This window comes from Anoplolepis gracilipes, chromosome 17, assembly GCF_047496725.1.
Source record: "Anoplolepis gracilipes chromosome 17, ASM4749672v1, whole genome shotgun sequence".
In the NCBI taxonomy this organism is placed as follows: domain Eukaryota; kingdom Metazoa; phylum Arthropoda; class Insecta; order Hymenoptera; family Formicidae; genus Anoplolepis; species Anoplolepis gracilipes.
This window is the reverse complement of record NC_132986.1, coordinates 9372686-9393815: the sequence shown is the minus strand read 5'-3', so window position 1 is coordinate 9393815 and position 21130 is coordinate 9372686. Positions and strand designations below refer to the sequence as shown.

Sequence of the window (21130 nt, the reverse complement as noted above, 5' to 3'; positions counted from 1 at the left end):
ATATATTGATAATTTCTTTTTTGCATTTATCATTAGATACTATTTTACAATTCAATAAAAGCTTCAAATTTTGGCCACATTTGTTGTGAGGCGTTCACAGCAGTTTGTTCAATCTCGACGTAACCTCTAATTACCTCTAATAAGTTCGGGAATTTTCTACCATAAAAAGAAAAACCTCTCGCTGAAATAAACAAGATGTTACACAAATATTTTCTGATTAAAATAAAGAAATTATTTTAAAAAATAGAAATTATTTAACAACTTTAATAAAATGGCGACTGGTATATTAACATTTTTATGTCGACTTATTTGTTATTTTGTAAAGTTAAGTTTTGATTATATATTTATTTATCTAAATTTTCAGAAATAGAGACGAGTCTGCTGGTGATCATATTAGACGTCAATCCTGTACAACAAATAGTGAAACAAGAGATAAAGATACTCTCACAATGTTTGGATTCTATGATCGTCTTTGCCAATGCTCATCTCATGCAGTCGTCTAATAATGAATTGGCGATCATGGCATGCCATGGTCACAGTGCCAAATTTCTCTACCCCTGTGAGAACGTGGCAGAAATAAGGCAGATAGATGGCCAGTATGAAAAGTTTACCATGGTAGAACGTACAGTACGCCAGCAGTTGCAACAATTCATCAACGAGATTTCCATAGATGTTCCATTAAATGCAGAGAGTCTCATTTCGGGTGCTCTCAGTATGGCGTTATGTTACATCGCTCGATTGGAACGAGAAAAGGTCGCCAATCAGAAACTATACCCCAGAATGTTGGTGATCACTGCCAGCAATGATTCCGCTATGCAATACATGAACTACATGAACATATTTTTCACAGCACAAAGAATGGTATTTGTTTCTCTAGATTTTTATTATTTTATTCTAATAATTTTTGATTATTATTATGATTTACAACAAGAAAATCTGTCTGGATGTTTTCAGAATGTCATTTTGGATGTGTGCAGCCTAGATCAAGAACTGACACTCTTGCAACAAGGTTGTGAAATTACTGGTGGTAATTATCTACAAGTGCCACAGCTTGCTGGATTGTTGCAATATTTATTGGTAAATTATTTACGCTTAATTCTAATTAATTTCTTGCAGTTATTATCAAATAAAAGTATATGTGCCACAATTGTTTCTTGTATGATTTAGTGGGTTTTTCTGCCAGATCCCAGTGTTAGATCGAAATTAGTTTTACCGCCACCAGTGAAAGTAAACTATAGAGCGGCATGCTTCTGTCATAAGGATCTTATTGATACCGGATATGTTTGTTCTACATGTTTGTCAAGTAAGTATTGCCATACAGTTACATCAAATAAACACAAATATTTTAGTCAAAATGTAAAGTAATTGTAAAGTATTTATTTTGTTACTAATGTGTTGTTTTAATATTATTATTATTAATGTAATGTAATAATGTAAATAAATATTTGTTTTTACAGTTTTCTGCAAATATAGCCCAATATGTACAACTTGTCAGTAAGTATTTTCATAACATTGTAATGGATACTGCATTATATATAATTATTCAGTGATAACGAACACTATGACATAGTATTCTGATTGCACTGTACATTAGTTATACAACTTTAGTCATATTTAATATATAATTATGGATTATATTTTTTTTTTTTTTTTTTTTTTTTTTTTTTTTTTAAGTACGGTATTCAAGACACCAGGACCTATGCCAATGAAGATGAAGAAGAAGAAAAAGACTATAGATATCGTTCATTAATGTTACATATGTCAAAGTAAAGTACCTTTTTTTATATAATTTACTTAAATAATAAATGCAAAAAGAATATCATAATGTGAAAAAAGATTGATATATATCATGATAACATTATGATTTATAAATCATTCATACGTAACATTATCATTCGTAAATAACTATAATCAAGGAGAAATCATTGCATAAAATGAATGATATAGGATGATAAAAATTAATTATTCGAGACGAATTTATAAAATCAAAATTATGTAGATTAGCATAATTTTATTGCCTTTTGTATTTGATGTTTATTGTTACGTTGTGGTGCGGTTAATTTAAGCTAGATGTGGGTGGATGCTGTGGCAGTATGTAACCAATGCGTTCCTGGATTTCACTCTGAGGAAGCTTACCTCCCCATGTGGGAGGATTCATAGATGATTTTTTCTCAGGATCCTTTTTAGCTTCGTGTGCTTTTCTTATCTCCTCGTACTCTTGCAGATCGTCCAGACGCATCTCTATGCGCGTTGGACTTCGTCGTATCATTATACTGAAAAAAAAGAAAAAATTCCAAATTTTTTTATGCAAATAAATTTTTTGGACATTAATTAAAAGAGAAAAAAAATAATTAATTGTCACAACTTTTGAAATAGACCGCATAGTCTTTGACGATTAGTCTAAAAGAATTGATTGATTTTTAGTAAACTTATTGGAAAAAAAATAATCACGCGCGCGTCTTTTCAGTCAGCAAAATTCAATCGAGGATATAAATATAAAAAAAAAAACGAAGCTATAACATCCCTCCATCGGGCATCGAACCCTTCAAGTTACATCCCTGCCTATGTAAGATGGCGAAATACATGACAATGCCTCGAATAATTCGAAATCAAGTTGCGATCCCTAATCGGGATCGTTCTTCGACAACTCCGTTGTTGTATCAGTCGCACATTTTTAGAAATCCTTTGGCACCGAGCCTCGGCCTACAGGCTCGGAAAGCATTGAAAACGTCAAAGGCGCCTCGAAAAATGCGGCGGCAGAGGCAGAGGGGTTGGACACGCGCGAGGCGCGAGCACGCTTTCGGTCGAGTAGCTCTTTACTTGGATAATTCACGCGGAATTGTACCATTTCCCGGTGACGAGTGACGGATACTAGTCGAGTATACTATTCGTAAGGGATTGACAACGCAGGACGATGCTGTACCTCGAGGATTACGTCGAAAGTACGTACGATGAGGCTCGTGCTCGACTCGCTAACAGGATTCTAACCTCGTCTCGTGGAGCGCTCTCGGCTGACCCCCAGTTTCGATTCGAAAATCGCGAGCCCGCGACGAACGCGGCCATTTTTGTTTACGTCCCGACTCCTTTTGCAATCTACTAGAGCTAAACATTCATGAATTTTTATTGTAAAATAATGAGAAATTGCGTTTACTTTTCGACACGTTACCCGATCAAGAGGTTAGGTGTATGTTCATCAACATAATTATTGTTATGTGATGGAGATCAATTTTTAAATTTTTTTAAATTTCCAAACAAATTCTATATTTTTAGGAAAAAATGATTCATATTTTATTCCTTCTCTAGGTTCATTATAAGTATTAACACTGATGCATTGCTAATACAATATAAATAATAATGATTAGGATTATTAATTTTGCAATAAACTTAATGCTCGTTTATAGAATAATATTAATAAATGAGAAAGATTAATATTAGGTTGCAATAGCTCTAAGACTCTTATTTATTAAATTGTTACATAAATCATCAAATATTATAGATAGGTAATTTAAAAGTTATTATATATAAATATATAAAATATGTGTAAATTTATAAAAAGCTAATTTCTCTTTAATGTATGATATGTATTTTAGTGATCGAGCATCTTCCACAAGAGCTGAGGGATCGATTTACCGAGATGAGAGAAATGGATCTAGGTGTACAAAGTATGTGTTCTATCTTTGATTTTATATATATATAATAAAGACAGTGACAACAGTAACAGTAGTAATATAAAATCAATGATAATAAATCCATTTGATTTTCAGATTCTATGGATAGCTTGGAGAAGAAAGTGAAGACATTATTTTGTAATGCCAAAAAAATGAAACCCAGTGAAAAAGAGGCGGAATATGAAGCTATTAGAAGGGAATACTACAAGACACTAGAGGATGCCGATGAAAAAGTGCATTTAGCTAATCAAATGTATGACTTGGTAGATAGGTATCTGAGGAGACTTGATCAAGAATTGCACAAGTTTAAAATGGAACTGGAAGCAGACAATAAGGGCATTACTGAAATCTTGGAAAAGAGATCTTTAGAACTGGACCAGCCTCCTACAAATAGTAGCCAAAAAGAAAATCGTTACAGTTTTACACCAAGTAGAACGCGAGATAATCATGGCCATTGTAAGTCTTTAATGTTTTTAATTTTTTTCAATTGTCAATTGCTTTCAATTTTTACAGATAAACGTAATATATTGTGTTGAATTCGTAGAAATATTAATATTTCTTACAAGCAAAATTTCAAGATAGTCTGTAAAATTTATGAATTAAACTAAATCTATTATGTCAAATAAAATGAAATATTTTATTGATAACAATATTGTTAGACAAGAATAACAACCAAGTTTTTGAATTTTAGCTCGATCAGAAAAACGGCGAGACTCGAACGCGTCTTCCACGTCTGTCGAAAAGAGATTGGCGATCGAAAAATTGCCAGCGACGACGAGTCTGCCAGAGTCGCGGCCAGCGTCAGCAAATTCCGGACCTATTATCGCAACGAGTAATGTCGCGCCGGTGCCAGCGACTATCGCCAATTCCGTGGGATCTGTATGCTATAATCTCGGTCACATCGGGGCAGGTGGTAACGCCATCGCGGCGGCCGCATCGCAAGCGATCGCAGCTACGCAGTCGATGCAGCAAGGTAGACGCTCGGCCAGTTTGAAAGCCAGCTACGAGGCCATTAATACTGGTGGCGTGCACGCCGCGGAATTCAGCAGAGAATTGGCTGGCGCAGCGCAAACTGCTATCGCAGCCATTCAAGAGACCACGAAGAAACATAAAAAGTAAATAGAATACATAAAAGGAAGAAAGCCAACTCTGATTTTGCTTTATTCATTGACAGATTATTTCTACGAAAATTTTGATTATTTGGATTAATTATATTTTAAATGTCACTGATGGAACGGATGTCTTATGTTGCAAAAATACATTTAAGATATTTTATATATTTTATAGACTTTTTTTTTTTAGAGAGATCGGATATTTCTTCCAAGATGTTTTAATATTTTACATTATATAATACTATTCAATTAGCAATACTTTTATAATATTTTTTAATTTTATTTTGTAGAAGATTTCTTAATATGACTTTTTAAAGAATGCAATCTCGAATTATAGAAAAGTGACTGCTACTGTGCCGAGTTCAAGCGTGATCGCAGCTACGGTCCAGCAGCCTGTGTCGCCGCCTGTAGTAACCACAACTATGCAAGTAGTGGATCCAGACAATCCAGAATGGACATGCGATCCTAACGAGCCGCGTTATTGCATATGTAATCAAGTGTCGTACGGCGATATGGTTGCCTGCGATAATTCAGACGTAAGTTATTATTGATATCTTTGAAATAGAGTTGGGAATGTTACTTCATAAAAGTAACGCGTTATTATTATCATTATTTTTGTAAAAAGTAACTCGTTATCATTACGAATAGAAAAAAGTAACGACCGTTATTAAAAAGTAAATAACGGTAATGGTTATAAATAACGCGTTACTTCCCAACCCTGGAAATATCTTAGAGTGGATTAATTTTCTAATAATAATAATTATGTTATTAGTGTCCCTTTGAATGGTTCCATTACGCTTGCGTGGGTATCAGCGCGCCACCCAAGGGTAAATGGTATTGTCCTCAGTGCACGTCTTCGATGAAGAGACGCGGCGGGCGGAAAAACTGATTAGACAAAAAAAAGAAGTGGAAGAATGTTGATCATATTGAAAAAACATTGCTGCTACTACCTCTTAGACACTGTCCATCTTATATCGACTTAGTTAGGAAGTCGTTATTAGAAGCTTTCATTAAGTATGACTTTTTCAATATGTTGTTCCGAATTCGCGCATCATCTTCAACAACTTGCTCTTTTTTTCGATCGAACGTGTATCGAAACGACAATGTTATAGAAATATATTGAAGTATATACGTCTAATGAAGATATTTACGAAATATTACGAATTGAAGTTTTTTAAATATCTTAATGTGTATTTCCGCTTTCTGCCATTTACCTCGGAGTAATAAAGGAAGCGAAATAGAACGCATACAAGATGATTTTGAAAATACAAGAATCGCGCTAATGTATCTTTTGAAATTAATTATTCTTCGTCGAAAATTTAAATTCTAAGCATTTAGTTGAATAGCGCAAGTTTCCCAGTAAATTATGTTGTATATAAATAAGTCCATCTTTTAAATAATTGGAATTTAATTTAATAAAATTTAATTTGACATTAAATTTCGGACGATAATATTGAAAAAGTTAAGAATTATTCTTTCAATAAAGAAAAAATGAATGAAATTGAAATTAGTCTGAGAATTTTCCTTGCGATTTTCAGTTTCAAACTCATTCTACTGTAAGCAAATTTTGCGAATACTAATTGAATACGAAAGCAGAATTGTAACGAATCGGTGTATAAATAAAATGAACCATGCAAAAACCAATGTTGCTGCTAAAATAAGTGATGATATTTCTTTCAATTAATAAGTTGTTACTTTTGTATTCTCAAGTATATTTCGAAATCATTTCGATCATAATCTTTCTTGTTTTATTCTTTTATTACAAATTTACTAAACACAATCAATATGCTTTATTTCATGCATGAAAGTATAAATTCAAGATTCACATACTAATTGTGATTTTATCCGGATATTTAAAATTACGATATTCCGTTTTAATACGAATATTTATATATTTGATACTTAGTTGTTTAATAATTTAAGCATAAAATTGCATATACGTCAAATACCAGCAAAATGTTTGTAACATTAAACATGAATAAGAAAATATTCATAATCATAATATATCAAATAATCGTAACATAAATCCGTTATTTTGCAGTATGTCGTGTAAGTATCTTAAATTATTTAAAATTAATAATTAATTTAATTTTTAATAATGATTAAAAATTAATAAATAATTAAAGATGTTAAAGTCATTAACAGTACGTATTATAAGTATAATTTATTATTGCTATCGTGCAAATTGCGAAAAGTTATGGGGAACAAATGTGACCTATTTTGTCCAATGCTTTTTCGAGATTGAACTTATATCTTGTCGATAATAGCTTTGCGATGTTACGGAATGGTGTATCTTTTCGCGTTTATGTTTACATTTATGTTACGGGATATCAGAATGTTCGAATTACAAAAATTCGAATTAACGACACAACTGCTTTTTCAAACTATTCAATATAAACAAATATCTCTGAGAAAATATCAATTTCGTAAGCGAATTTGCTGTATACAAGATAGATAGAAAGAAAGAAAGAAAAAAAGAAAGAAAGAGAGAGAGGGGGGGGGGGCGAGACAGAGAAGTTGGAACAAATAAAGTATATACAGAAAAAAATGCTGCCGTTAAGATGAACGATTATATCTTTTTCGTCACCATTTTCCCATCAGCATGATTACAATTTATTTCGTCTTAATTTCTATTCTCTTCCGTTAAAAATTTAATCATTATGCGATTTAATACGTGTTAAAATTTGAATTTTGTACAAGAAAATATCAATCACTCACCGAATGTATGGAAATCGTCCGAATACCTTCTTTGAACACTTGCTGTTCCATTATCGTATTTTTTTACAAATGGTGCAGAGATAAACTGTACAATATTATCATGGTATACCATAGCAACAGTGTCATTACAGTTTCTATATCTGGGTGACGCAATGCAGTCAACACATTGAGAATAAAGATATTAATTACTAATAAGATATGACATACATCCATAATTTTGTTATTATTTCACAAGATGTTTATTGTTTCAAGTAATAAAGGATCGTATTATATTAAAATATCGTCAAAATCGTTAAACAGCACACACGACGCACACATGAAATTGAATTTAAAAAATTAATTATTGTAATTTAGTGTGTTTTTACTGTAAATTTCTAAGAGTATCTTAGATATCATCTGCGTCAATGTTATCCGGAAACTGATGATAAAAGTTTTGTGATGATTTTTGTCTTGGAACAGTCAAATATTGCTACTATTTATGTTTACCTTTTTGGAATATCGGACGCGAAATTTTCAAACGCACGACACAATAATTGAGTTTCAAAACTATAAACGTTATAAACTAAGGATGCTGATTTTGAAAACAACATATTATAACAAGTTGAAATATATATGAAACGAACTATGTAGGCTATTGTTATCATGATAAATAATTATAACATTTTTTTTCTATAAATTGGTCGCACTCTTTTTGTCTGCATAAATACAATTTATGTTTATCCTTATTTTAATTTTTTTATAATAAAAATAGACTATATACAATAAATACGTTCTAAATTTCTTTATCAAAATATAAATTGGAGATTCACTTACCGCGATCGATCACAAGTCTTCTTTAAATCCTTTCGGAACGTTTGCCTTCAGTTGTATTATCGCATAACTCATACAATAAAGTCGATATAATATAAAGTCGATAGAATATAAAGACTAATATATATTATTAAGAAAATTATAAATCCTATAATTTGCTAAATTTTCATCTCGTTATCAAAACCAAATAAAAAAATATGTAGAATGAAAGACTATATAATCCATGTGTAATCCCATAATATATTATTGTTAACATTAAATATCAAACATGCAAATTATTGCGATCTGCAAATTGAACTTTAATTATTGAAAGAATCTTGAGGGACAATTATTATTTGGCTTCAATATTTATATCGTGATTATTAATTTTATGTGTTCATATGCTTTTGATATTTATCTATCACAAACATATTATTATTATATGTAACATTAGTCGACGATTGCAGTAACAATACATTATTGTAAATTCATAACATTTCAATATTGTTATAATATTTTATTGCAATCTTCCTAAAGACGGACATTTTAACGTTGCTGCAATTCCACAGCAATGATGCAGCAACATTTCGCGGTAAATTTGCAATATTGCGGTGAAAGATTGTTGCAATGTGTATACAATCTTTCTGCGCTGTAATAATTTATTGTTTTCAGTTATCGAAAAAAACGAATTATTAATTGTAAACAAATTGCGCACTCGAATTATTATAGCAACTGATGAATCGATAACAAGAATGTCTTAAATATAAACACCAGTGTCAAGGCACATTCGGGCAGCGTGCTCATTGTCATTACTCACCGCGATCGATCATGAGTCTTCTTTAAGTCTTCCAATCGAAACATCTTTAGTTGTATTAGTCTTATAAACTTAGCTTTCCTTTATCGCGAAACTCTGTATAAAATACGTAAGTCAATACAATAAGAAATATATAAAGAGAATTATATAATACTGATAAAGCTATAAATCTTACAATTAGCCAAGTTGTTGTCTCATCGTTTTAAAAAATAACCGAAAAAATTAATGTTAAAATGCCGACGTGCTTATTGTCACACTTTATTCGTGCATTACAGCTGTTGATTATTCTGCAACGATATATCTTTATTTTAATTTTTTTTTCTAATTAAAGTAGTCTATATGTAATAAATATACGTTCCAAATTTCTCTATCAAAATATAAATTTGAGATTTACTCACCTCAATCGATCACAAGTCTTCTTTAATTGTAAATCTTCCAATCGGAACATCTTCAGTTGTATTAGTCTCGATATAAATTACGTAAATCGATGCAATAAAAAAATATATGAAGACAACTATATAATACTGATAAAGCTATAAATTGTACAATTGGCCAAGTTGTCAACTCATTGTTTTCCAAAATAACCGAAGAAATGAATGTTAAAATGCTTAAGCCTGTGCAGTATAAAAGAATATAATTTATAAGCCATATGTAATCCCACATTTTATATTATTTATATTATTTTATTAATTGAACTTTAATTATTGAAAGAATCTTGAGGGACAATTATTATTTGGCTTCAATATTTACGGGCAACTGACGAGCTTTTCGCCGACAGAAAGCTTATAACATTTCAGGACGGTATGTTTGTTTGTATTTATTTACATTACTTTTGTAGGATATCGGGACGTAAAATTCAAATATTGAAACCGTTCTATATACATATCCTGCGAAGATATTTCAAATGCGAAAGATGGCTATAAAACGATATGACGTATAAGTAAAATAAACCATGTGAAAATAAGTGTCATCGCTGTCAAAATGAAAACTTCTCTCGCTATATAAAGCAATTCTAAGATATTACAATTTTGTAAGCAGAATTGGCATATAAATAAAGTAAAGCATGCAAAAAGAAACGAAACCGCATGATAATGATTACATATTTTTTTATTAATTAGACATTTTTTTATTTATGAGTAATTCGAATTTTGCTTTAATCTTTCCTAATCTTTAGTCTCTCGTTAGATATTATCAACAACGCTTTAAATTTTATTTTTTTGTACATAAAAATACCGATTTAAAATTCACCCTATCGACTTAAATATAAGTTTTCCTTGAGACTTTATAGCATGATTTCGAGATCGTGTAAAATAGAAAAAGATTAGCAGAGCAATGATGATACATATTGTCATTATATACTATAAATTTATAACATAATCTTATGTGGAATAAATATTGTTTTCAGTTATCGAAAAAATCGAATTATTAATTGTAAACAAATTGCGTACTCAATTTATTATAGCAACTGATGAATCGATAACAAGACTGTCTTAAATATAAACACCAGTGTCAAGGCATATTCGGCCGGCGTGTTCATTGTCAGACTTTATTCGTGCATTACAACTGTTGATTATTCTGCAACGATATATCTTTATTTTAATTTTTTTTCTAATAAAAGTAGACTATGTGTAATAAATATACGTTCCAAATTTCTCTATCAAAATATAAATTTGAGATTTACTCCGCGATCGATTATAAGTCTTCTTTAAGTCTTCCAATCAAAACATCTTTAGTTGTATTAGTCTTATAAACTTAGCTTTTCTTTATCGCGAAACTTGGTATAAAATATGTAAGTCGATACAATAAAAAATATATAAAGAGAACTATATAATACTGATAAAGCTATAAATTTTACAATTAGCCAAGTTGTTGTCTCATCGTTTTAAAAAATAACCGAAAAAATTAATGTTAAAAAGCCGACGTGCTCATTGTCACATTTTATTCGTGCATTACAGCTGTTGATTATTCTGCAACGATATATCTTTATTTTAATTTTTTTTCTAATTAAAGTAGTCTATATGTAATAAATATACGTTCCAAATTTCTCTATCAAAATATAAATTTGAGATTTACTCACCCCAATCGATCACAAGTCTTCTTTAATTGTAAATCTTCCAATCGGAACATCTTCAGTTGTATTATGTCTCGATATATAAATTATGTAAGTCGATGCAATAAAAAAATATATAAAAGAAAACTATATAATACTGATAAAGCTATAAATTGTACAATTGGCCAAGTTATCATCTCAATGTTTTCTAAAATTACCGAAGAAATGAATGTTAAAAAGCTTACGCTTATGCAGTATAAAAGAATATAATTTATAGGCCATATGTAATCCCACATTTTATATTATTTATATTATTTTATTAATTGAACTTTAATTATTGAAAGAATCTTGAGGGACAACTATTTAGTTTCAATATTTACGGGCAACTGACGAGCTTTTCGCCGACAGAAAGTTTATAATATTTTAGGACGGTACGTTTGTTTATGTTTATTTACTTTACTTATGTTTATTTACGTTACTTTTGTAAGATATCCGGACGCAAAATTCAAATATTGAAACCGTTCTATATACATATCCTGCAAAGATATTTCAAATGCGAAAGATGGCTATAAAACGATATGACGTATAAGTAAAATAAACCATGTGAAAATAAGTGTCATCGCTGTCAAAATGAAAACTTCTCTCGCTATATAAAGCTATATAAAGCAATTCTAATATATTACAATTTTGTAAGCAGAATTGGTATATAAATAAAGTAAAGCATGCAAAAAGAAACGAAACCGTGTGAAAATGGTTACATATTTTTCCTTCAATTAAATATTATTTTGTTATTTACGAGTAATTCGAATTAATTTTATAATAGCGATAGTCTTTCCTCATTTTTATTCTCTCGCTAGAAGAAGAGATTCGCTAGGTGTTATCGACAACTGCTATAAATTTTATTTCTTGCACATGAAAATATCAATTTAAAAATCACTCATTCTTATCGACTTAAATATAAGTTAGTGCTCCTTGAGGCTCTATATATAGCATGATTTCAAAATCGTGTAATACATATAAAAAAGGATTACCGCAGAACAATGATGCTACATAACATCATATTAACTCATAAAATAATTTTATATGTAGGATAATTATTTATCATTTTATTGTTTTCAGTTATCGACAAAATCGGATTATTAATCAATCGCTAACAAATTGCGCACACGATTTATTATGGCAACTGATAAATCGATAACAAGAATGTCTTAAATAAAGGTATAAATATCAGTATCAAGGCACATTCGGCCGACGTGCTTTAGACTTTATTCGCGCAACTGTTGATTATTCGGCAACGATATACGAAGTTGAGAGAATTTTTTGAAAACACGATCTGTCTCGCGTTAATATTTTATTAGATTGGCAAGCATCTCACTCAGAAACTTTTTGCAAAATTTTGAACCGTTCATATATTTCATTGTTTACAGTATATTTAAAAAAGGCAAAAAATTGAAGAAGTCGGTATAAAAAATTATATAAAAATTGATTTACACATATATTTATAGCTTTGGCCATACGCAATATGATATAAAGTTAGCACGAATTATCGAAGAGCAGTGAAGATTTTGCGAGCACATTCACAATGTTGCAAATTATCTATAATTCAGTCATGGTTTCACGACATACTGTCAAACACTGTTATGACGGTCAGAAAAGTATTATTTATGTTACATAAATCAAATAAATGTTAGTATATATTTTTATGAGACAAAAAATGACGGAAATCTTATCAAAATTATGTGACACATCTTTTATCTTTAATCTTGTTTTATCTTATCCCGTCTAAAACCCCATATCAGTTTCAAAATAAAGTAATTTTTTTAAAAATTTATTATAATCTCTTTCTATAAAATTTTCAGCATTTATTTAGGTAGCTGTTACTTTTAAATATTATAGCTTATAGTACTTTGAATTTTGCTGAAATGGGATTAACGCAGTCAATTGCGCGACAAATGAAGGGAAAGGCCGGCGGTCTTACAAATGAATTTGAAGATAGAATTGACGTTGATAAACCACTTTGGAGTCAAGATACGTATTTTGGAAGATGGATGCATTACGCCTTCATAACCGATTGTCGCACGATATTCGTACCGACAAAAAAATTATGGGAGGCGAAAAAGCTGTGCGAGGATTATAAGTGAGTTGCGTTGGTGCAACTTTTCATATATTGAATTAATTTTACAAAAAAAGTTTATTATAAGATTATTATATAAAAATAACATCCGTTTAAGATATAAAAAGATAATACTTGCTGATTATTTGTTCATTTAATATAAGCGATAAATTATTTAAAATATAATATTAATTGTATTTAATTAATAATTAATATTTAGAGTTGGCAAAGAGCCGGAAAGTTTGCAAAGAAAGGATATCATTTATGCGAAAAAGCTCAGGGACAGCGCCTTCCATCCCGATAACGGCGAGTTTATGCATGTGATTGGCAGAATGTCCTTCCAGCTACCAAGTTCCGTTGCCATCACCGCCGCTATGTTGACTTTTTATAGGTTGACTTTTCCGCAAATGATAACTAATAATCATCTCTGTACATATATAAATTCATATATATATATATATATATATATATATATATATATATATATATAAATCTTTTTTTCAATTCAATCTATTTATTGTACGCGCACTTTGATCAGATCCGCTTACGGTGTGATAGTGTGTCAATTGGTTAATCAAGGTTTCAATGCGTTTGTCAATTATACCAATCGAAACGCGATGAGCGACGAACCGCAAGACACGAATGTGATTCAACAGGCCTTCGTGCTCGCGACTGCGGCGAGTTGTGCGGCCGCTTTGGGATTCAGGAGGTTGCTCTCTGGCAGAGGAACTATTCTTGCAGTTAATTTTCATGCATTTTTTTTATCCAGATAAATAAATACCAACAAATGTCAAAAGAAATATTTTATCAGAAGATTTTATTCAGAAGAATTTGAATGATAAATTTTTTTTTTTTTATTTCAAATCTCGATATTTAGAGGACTCTTATGCGGATATTAATTATAATCGAGAAATGCAACAAATTAATGATTATTAATCGATAGAAATTGTCTTTGTAGAGATTCGTTCCGTTCTGCGCCGTGGCTGCCGGCAACATAGTGAATCTTCCCATTATGAGGCAACGGGAAATCGCACGGGGTATCCCTATATTCGTCAAGAACGAAGACGAAGTGTGCATCATGAAGTCGCAAGTGGCTGCCGTCAAGGGTATCTCCGAGTGCGTCCTCAGCAGGATAATAATGGCCGCGCCGGGAATGTTGATGATCCCAATTATCACACAACGAATGCAACCATACTGTTTCTATCAAGTTCGTCCGTGGATCGCTTTGCCCGTCGAAATCGGCTTATGCGCGCTCAGGTAAGTTTTATTGCAGTGCATATTTACATTGCGTGGCACAAATTTGCGCAAACATGATGGGAGCGTCGTTGAAACATATTGCGCGCCATCGATTTGTATGCAACTGTGTTGAATTTTGTGCAAACTGATATGCAACAGTATTGACACTGCAACCTGTTGCATATCATTCAATCCTTTGAGCGTTGCAGTGTCGATAATAAAAATAAAATGATAACAAATGATATTAAAAAAAAAAAAAAAGAAAAACAAATTACAAAGGTGTTAATATATTTTCTTTCTCATTGACAGTTTATTGATCATGATTCCTTCGGCGCTTGCCATCTACCCGCAGAAAAAGTGAGTGGACTTAAATTAATTTTCAATATTTCTGAATAAGAGAGAGTTAATTTAAATAAGAAATTAATATATTATAATTAAATTAGTATATTAGTATATTTGTATATTAGAATGATTCAATATGTATAAAATAATACAAATATGTATTATTTCCCGTACGAATAAGGAATTAATGTATATATTACGTATTTTTCATCGTTTTGTTGTAAAAAGCTCGATGAAGCCAGAACTGTTAAAGATATGTCCAGAAGAATACGAAATATTTCAAGAGAAAATGGGCCAACGCAAATATCCGGATTTGGTTTATTATAACAAGGGATTGTAATTAGTACAAATAAAAGTCAAATTTATAAATTTTATTTTTATATATCACTAGATTCTTTGAAGAAATAAAATTTTCAAAATAAAACTGGTGGAATGGATAAAAATAAGTAAGAGCAAAATAATTGCTATTTGATTATTTAACAATGTTTATTGACATCTTAAGTAACTCTCCTTATATTATTGTATTTTTTATTAATCACTTTGTAGCAAAGTTTTTTGTGGCAGCATTTTTACAGACATTTAACAGACATTAAGAACGCAAGACACAAATAATAATATTAACAATAATATTAAGTATCTGAATGCACAAAAATTATCCTGCACAGAAAGTAACGTTTATAACATTTCAAACACATATGCAACTTTTAAATTAACGCTAAAATGCCTGAGAGAAACCATTGAGCTCTTATTAAAATTAAATTATTGCTAAGATTTGTGATTAGACATGTAACTACCTTTCGATAAAGCACTAAATTTATATCGTCAACGTTTAATCCTTCATTATTTATCGTTTCTATTGCATTGCAATTCCCGACTATCTATCGTATGAAATATCATTTTTATTTAAACGTGCCGACGGAATTTGATCTCTTTGCTGGTATTACATTTCGTGTCTAAATTCTAATTTCTAATATTGTTATTAACACCTTGATGCAGGACGTTGCATTCAAAGTGCAATGTTTCAAATCACGTGAAAGAATTGACACAAAAATTGACTCTAATTGTTTATAGTAATTCTATTAATTACATAAATGTATGTTTTGTTTCCTGATCCAGCAGAAATTTTGTGACGAGTGCGTCAATTGAAACAATATTTATAAAGGAATAACACTTGTGTATAGAACACAATTTTTTAGAATCCTCCACATAACATTATAATCCCTTGTTAAAATACAAATACCTCGGTATTTCACCGGCTTCGCAATTCTTCTTTAGCAACTCATAATTTTCCGGCTCCCAACGCTGCAGACTGGTCGTTTTGATGGAACTGTGAAACGTCATAGGATAAGATAAAAATAAAATAGAAGAGGGGAGTAGATAGAGAGATGTAGGACATGTGGAAATATTTACCAATTTTGTGGGAACAATGCACATGCCGTTGGTACCATAAACGTTAGCCTAAGAGACGAAATTCGTATAATGACTAATGTAATAATTTCATATTAATATGATGATGATATGAGTGAAAGAAATTAAGCTTAAATAAGAAAAATAAAATACTCACGAAACTCCACACATCATAATTTGTATGGGCGCGTGTAGAGGTCTAATTCTCTGCATCCACGCGTATTTCTCTAATCTTTCCATTATAGGTGGCAGGATGACTGTAGAGATTAATTATTATTTTAATAATACTTTGGAAATCGATTCGCGTAGAATATTTTAATAAGCAATTTCTATACTGAGATAGTATTGATTTATATTTATTCGATACATACGCATGCCGGGTGCGCACATGACGATTCTCGAAATAACGACTTGACTTATGCCTTTCACGGCCGCAAGCTGAAATTATTTATTAATGTTTATTGCAAAATTTCAATATGCTTAAAGTATAAAGTACATTATGATTTTCACAATTGAATAGAGAAAATTTTAACGCGAGAAGATAGACTCGAGATCCTTCACCTTCGATTTTGTAAGCTTTTTGCCGTCCTCGTCAATGAGCTCTACGCCGTTTCTGATTTCGTTCTGTCTCATTAGAGGGATATTAGCACAATTAGCGGCCGCCACTGCTGCGAATGGAACGTACCTCTGAAAATTTTTTTACCTCTTGTATCTGGTTCAGAATAATCGAGTTTTAAAAAGTTTTGTTTCAATTATTTATATAGGGCATCTCAAAAAATAAAAACTCCTACTTGCATCAACTTTTTTTAGCGGATTAAAATTATTATTATTAATTACTCTAAATTATGTCCAAAAAAAATTATTTGTCATTAATATAAAATCTAAGATTTAAATGTATAATTTTTAAATTGCTTTAACGTGCGCAAAACTTACAGCCATCAAAGGACTTGCGCGTTTTTGCCAATATGATTTACATCCTATCGCGGTTATCATCGCCGCGAAAGTGGCACTGGTGTAAGCTGCACCCAGCTGGTTAGTAGTTATAGGACTGTTAGCATTTCTGTTGGTGTAATTGACGAGAGCGTTAAAAGATTGGTTGACCCATTGCCAGAAAACCACTGCTTGCGTTGTTCTAAAAATCATATCGACATCTTAAGTCCAAAAAGAAATATAAAAGTTTTCGAAACAAAAAGTTAAATATATTATATATTGTAATATCTATTAAACAAAACAAAATATTATTTATTATTCAAAATATTAACTTTAAATACAATTTAAAAATAAATAATATTCTTGTTTTTTTTATAGTATTGGAAAATTGTCGATTTCATCAAAATATCGATATGATTAAAAAAAAAAGAAAAATGTTTAATATTGATAGCAAAGGAAGAATTTCCAAGTATTTTGCGTAAAACCTGTAAAATTGGAGCATTGCGCCGGTGATGGCCATTCCACCTGGCACTTGAAAAGACATTCTGCCAAAGACATTTTGTAGGTCTCCGGTGTCGGGATGAAAGGCTGACTCGTACAGCTTCTTCGCATAGATGATTTGCTCTCTGGTCGTATTTGCTGGCTCCTTGCCAAGCCTACAAAGGTACATACAACAATTTCTAAGTGATTAGAAAATATGAACACCGAGTAAAAACAACTTTTTAAAAACAAATTTTTCTATATTTTCATAATTTTGCATATTATTTTTTGATAACTTTTAATTTAAGCTTTTAAATTCAAGTTGTCAATTAGTTTGAAAATTCATAGATAGATTAAATATTATAGAAATATTATAGATATTTTTAAAATATTGTGTTGCACACGCGCTAAATGTTTTCTCAACTGGTCAATGATTGTCGATTATACGAAAATAAAAGTCTTTAAACTGCTATACATATTTTTTTCTCATCACCTGTATTGTTCGCACAAATTTTTAGCAGCTAGTAACTCTGATTCGGACACGATGCAAGTACGAAAGTCGGTCATCCACGCAAAGTATTTCCATCTTCCTACAAAATTGTTGAGATCCCACAAGGGCTTGTCCAGATCCAATCTTTCGCTCGTCATGATGGACGATCAAGGAATTTTTCCGACACAGATCTAATCGAGAATTCATAACTTGTAAGTAAAGAACAAGACACTGTCATAATTTTTAAAAATCAATTTAAAAAATTTGACAATTTTTAATATTTTTTAAGGTTATTTTTTAAATTATTTTTTAATATTTTTTTCATATTTATTCGATATTTATTTTTATTTATTTAGCACAAAGAGAGATTTATCTTTTTTATTATGTCTTTAATTTATTTTTATATAAATCGAAAATTGATATCAAATTAAATGATTTTGTTAAAAGATATGTTTTTGGCACCGCAGAATTAAAGTAAATGTTCTAATGTATTACATCAAATTTTAAAAATCAGATTTTTATATCGATGCTTTTAGATTGAAACTACTGATGCAAGCGCAACTGCAAGCTTTTATTTATTTATTTGATTTGTACATACGCGCATGATATAAAAAATAAATAGGATCCCCCAAAAACACGGGAATAATATTTCATAAAGAGATATACGTATTTGATCTTCAATCAATTGATGGATGTGTTCGTACGTTTTACATGAATCATACCTTTTACATACGTTCGTAATATTACAAAAAGTCTGACAAAAGTAAAGATATGTTTATGGTTTTGATGCACGAGTTCTGCGCATGAAAATAGTGCGTGGTAGTTATTAAACATATTTTAACATAAGCAAAAAAATTTTCGCTATTATCATTAAAATGTAATACGCGATATTTTCCACGAGTAGAATAAAAAGTTTCAAAGCAAAAAACCAATGTTGTTGTACGTAATTATATATAAATGCAAATTTTTTTCAAAGCGGAAAACTAACTGCGAAATTATTTTAATATACATAATTAGCTTTTACACACTAGTTATTGTAATTTTTAAATCGACTTGAAGTTATATTTATTCTTTTTTTCCTTTTTTTTCCCTCTTTGTATTAATAATTTTGTGATTACAATTTGGAATTATTTGAATTGGTTTTTGATTTATCTTATTCATTATGTCTTCAATTTAATTTGATATAAATCGAAAATTGTTTAAATCGCTTTGTTAGAAGATATTTTTTTGACACCACAGAATTAAAGTAAATGTTCTGATGTATTACATCCAATTTCAAAGATCAGATTTTTATATCGATGCTAGATTGAAACTACTGATGCAAGCTTTCAAGAAACTTTCATTTCACACACACGGATATATGTTTAATTATCAGCTGTAACAAGATAGGAGTTTGGATTTTTAGATAATTGCAGTGAGATTGGATCGATAACGATTTCCTGAACGTAATTCGAAAGAAAGATTTACAGATTAAAATATCTATTGTAGAAAGGAAGAAATAATGATCGAAATTCTGATCGTGGAATGCAATGAGCAAGCATGTCACGCGCGAAATAAGATAAAGACACATTCCTCGAAAGTCGGAGTGACGTGAGATCATTCGCAACGTCATGATGGAATTGGTAAACATCATTGAACACTATCAGAGTTGTGCCATTCACGTGTGTCAGTGCTATAATCAGCAAATCGAGATTGACGCATGAGTGTATCACATGCATCAAGGGACCCGGCATGTTTTTCAATCGTTAATTTATTTAATTAAAATGGGTGGAAATTTTATTAATTTAATTAATCAAAATGAAAGGAAATATGGAAACCTGTAATAATTGATTCACTTAATATTGTCATTAGTTAATTAAATATAATTAAATTAAAGCCCTAACTTTTGATATTATGCTAATATGTAAATTTATTAATTTCTTTTTTCAAGAGCTATTTTCTCCAAAAAAGGTTTTCTCGCTATCTATCTGTCAATATATAGTCATTGTAAATGACTATATAATATATTGGAGAATTTCTGTCACAAAAACGTGTGAACATGGCTTAATAGGCGTGAAATGTACCACACGCTGATTGTGAGAGCACGCACTTTTCGCAAGGGATATACGCGTTGTGTCAACACTCTTTTCTCACGTCACTTTATGTCTTTCAGCCCCGATATCAACCCCGAGTCGGAAAAGTCACGAAGGGCGACACTCGGTTCTCTCTCGATGAGCATGGCATGTACCTTGGTCCGTTGCGCCGGCAACCACAGTGGTTCAACCGATTGCTTTTTACATTGAACGTCCAGCTACAACATAGACATGGAGAAGGAGAATTTGTCGATGCAAGCGATCTACCTTCCTCGCACTTGCGTCGCTTATGTAACTTTATTAAAGCATAAATCTGTCACTCACTTACGAGACGCGCGCCGCCTCTGGAGCCGCGCTCGATCGGTCTCGGTGGCCGTTCCGTTCTTCGACGTCGACGTCGACGTCGACGAGAACGTACCGAACCGAGTAGGTAGAGCAGCAACGAGAAGGCTCCTTGCTACGCTACTGTCACCGGCCAGCGTATATATACCCCTCAATGGGGTGGCCGCGGTGGGGCTAAACCACGTTCACATCGTTGTCACGTTGTTGACAACAGGGATCGATTCGACATCGCCATTCATGATGATTCTGAACATGTGCAATGTCATATTTTTTAATGGGCGTAAATTTTCTCTCCGGAAATCTGGAATTGGTTGGTAGCATTGTCTACGAGCCGTACACGATGAAAGTGAGAAAGATTTCGAAGAGGCCTTCTCGTGGATTCTCGCGTATACGGACCTGGTGCGACGATCCACCTCCAGCACGCGCAAGCGCACCGGGGATGATGGAACGGCCAGCTGTGCTACCAGGCCGGTATACTTCTCTATCTCTCAATGCCCTTACTTCCTCTTATTCCCCACCCGTCCCCTTGGCTCTAAAGCTCTTTACCGCCCGCCTCATGTGGTTTCC

General features: G+C 31.5%; 4 protein-coding genes and 1 long non-coding RNA gene across 11 annotated transcripts; 3 read left to right on the top strand and 2 right to left on the bottom strand.

Annotated features, from left to right (window-relative positions):
- The first annotated feature begins 63 nt into the window (after window positions 1-63).
- On the top strand, window positions 64-1829 carry Tfb4 (transcription factor B4). Its single transcript, XM_072909233.1, has 6 exons — window positions 64-281; window positions 365-861; window positions 955-1077; window positions 1168-1303; window positions 1458-1494; window positions 1675-1829. Exons 1-6 carry the CDS (start codon window positions 272-274, stop codon window positions 1748-1750), a joined length of 879 nt encoding a protein of 292 aa, XP_072765334.1. The 5' UTR covers window positions 64-271; the 3' UTR covers window positions 1751-1829.
- A 931-nt stretch (window positions 1830-2760) lies between these two features.
- On the top strand, window positions 2761-6424 carry Ing3 (inhibitor of growth family, member 3). Of its 2 annotated transcripts, none has more exons than XM_072909224.1 (6): window positions 2761-2942; window positions 3591-3662; window positions 3765-4124; window positions 4360-4783; window positions 5118-5316; window positions 5553-6424. In XM_072909224.1, the coding sequence occupies exons 1-6, from the start codon at window positions 2915-2917 to the stop codon at window positions 5667-5669; spliced, it is 1200 nt and encodes a 399-aa protein (XP_072765325.1). In that variant the 5' UTR covers window positions 2761-2914; the 3' UTR covers window positions 5670-6424. The 2 variants fall into 2 exon arrangements, with proteins under 2 accessions (XP_072765325.1, XP_072765326.1); XM_072909225.1 differs by lacking the exon at window positions 2761-2942 and adding an exon at window positions 3353-3500.
- A 2367-nt stretch (window positions 6425-8791) lies between these two features.
- On the bottom strand, window positions 8792-11553 carry LOC140675137 (uncharacterized). Of its 2 annotated transcripts, XR_012048332.1 has the most exons (6): window positions 11179-11553; window positions 10957-11068; window positions 10550-10676; window positions 9500-9715; window positions 9277-9388; window positions 8792-9197 (listed from the first exon to the last, which is right to left on the bottom strand). It is a non-coding gene; the product is annotated as an uncharacterized lncRNA (long non-coding RNA). The 2 variants fall into 2 exon arrangements; XR_012048333.1 differs by lacking the exons at window positions 10957-11068; window positions 11179-11553 and adding an exon at window positions 10783-10943.
- Window positions 11554-13073: 1520 nt separating this feature from the next.
- On the top strand, window positions 13074-15280 carry LOC140674975 (sideroflexin-2-like). The gene is made up of 6 exons (XM_072908932.1): window positions 13074-13288; window positions 13485-13655; window positions 13803-14004; window positions 14223-14521; window positions 14810-14857; window positions 15071-15280. Exons 1-6 carry the CDS (start codon window positions 13074-13076, stop codon window positions 15180-15182), a joined length of 1047 nt encoding a protein of 348 aa, XP_072765033.1. The 3' UTR covers window positions 15183-15280.
- Window positions 15281-15303: 23 nt separating this feature from the next.
- Window positions 15304-20690, bottom strand: Sfxn2 (sideroflexin 2). 5 transcript variants are annotated; one of them, XM_072909228.1, is made up of 10 exons: window positions 20546-20688; window positions 20377-20439; window positions 18153-18340; window positions 17665-17835; window positions 17183-17381; window positions 16811-16936; window positions 16621-16687; window positions 16407-16506; window positions 16253-16300; window positions 15304-16169 (listed from the first exon to the last, which is right to left on the bottom strand). In XM_072909228.1, the coding sequence occupies exons 3-10, from the start codon at window positions 18305-18307 to the stop codon at window positions 16055-16057; spliced, it is 981 nt and encodes a 326-aa protein (XP_072765329.1). In that variant the 5' UTR covers window positions 18308-18340; window positions 20377-20439; window positions 20546-20688; the 3' UTR covers window positions 15304-16054. The 5 variants fall into 5 exon arrangements, with proteins under 5 accessions (XP_072765329.1, XP_072765330.1, XP_072765332.1 ...); XM_072909229.1 differs by having other exon boundaries at window positions 20550-20668; XM_072909231.1 differs by lacking the exon at window positions 20377-20439 and having other exon boundaries at window positions 20550-20690.
- Window positions 20691-21130: the final 440 nt, after the last annotated feature.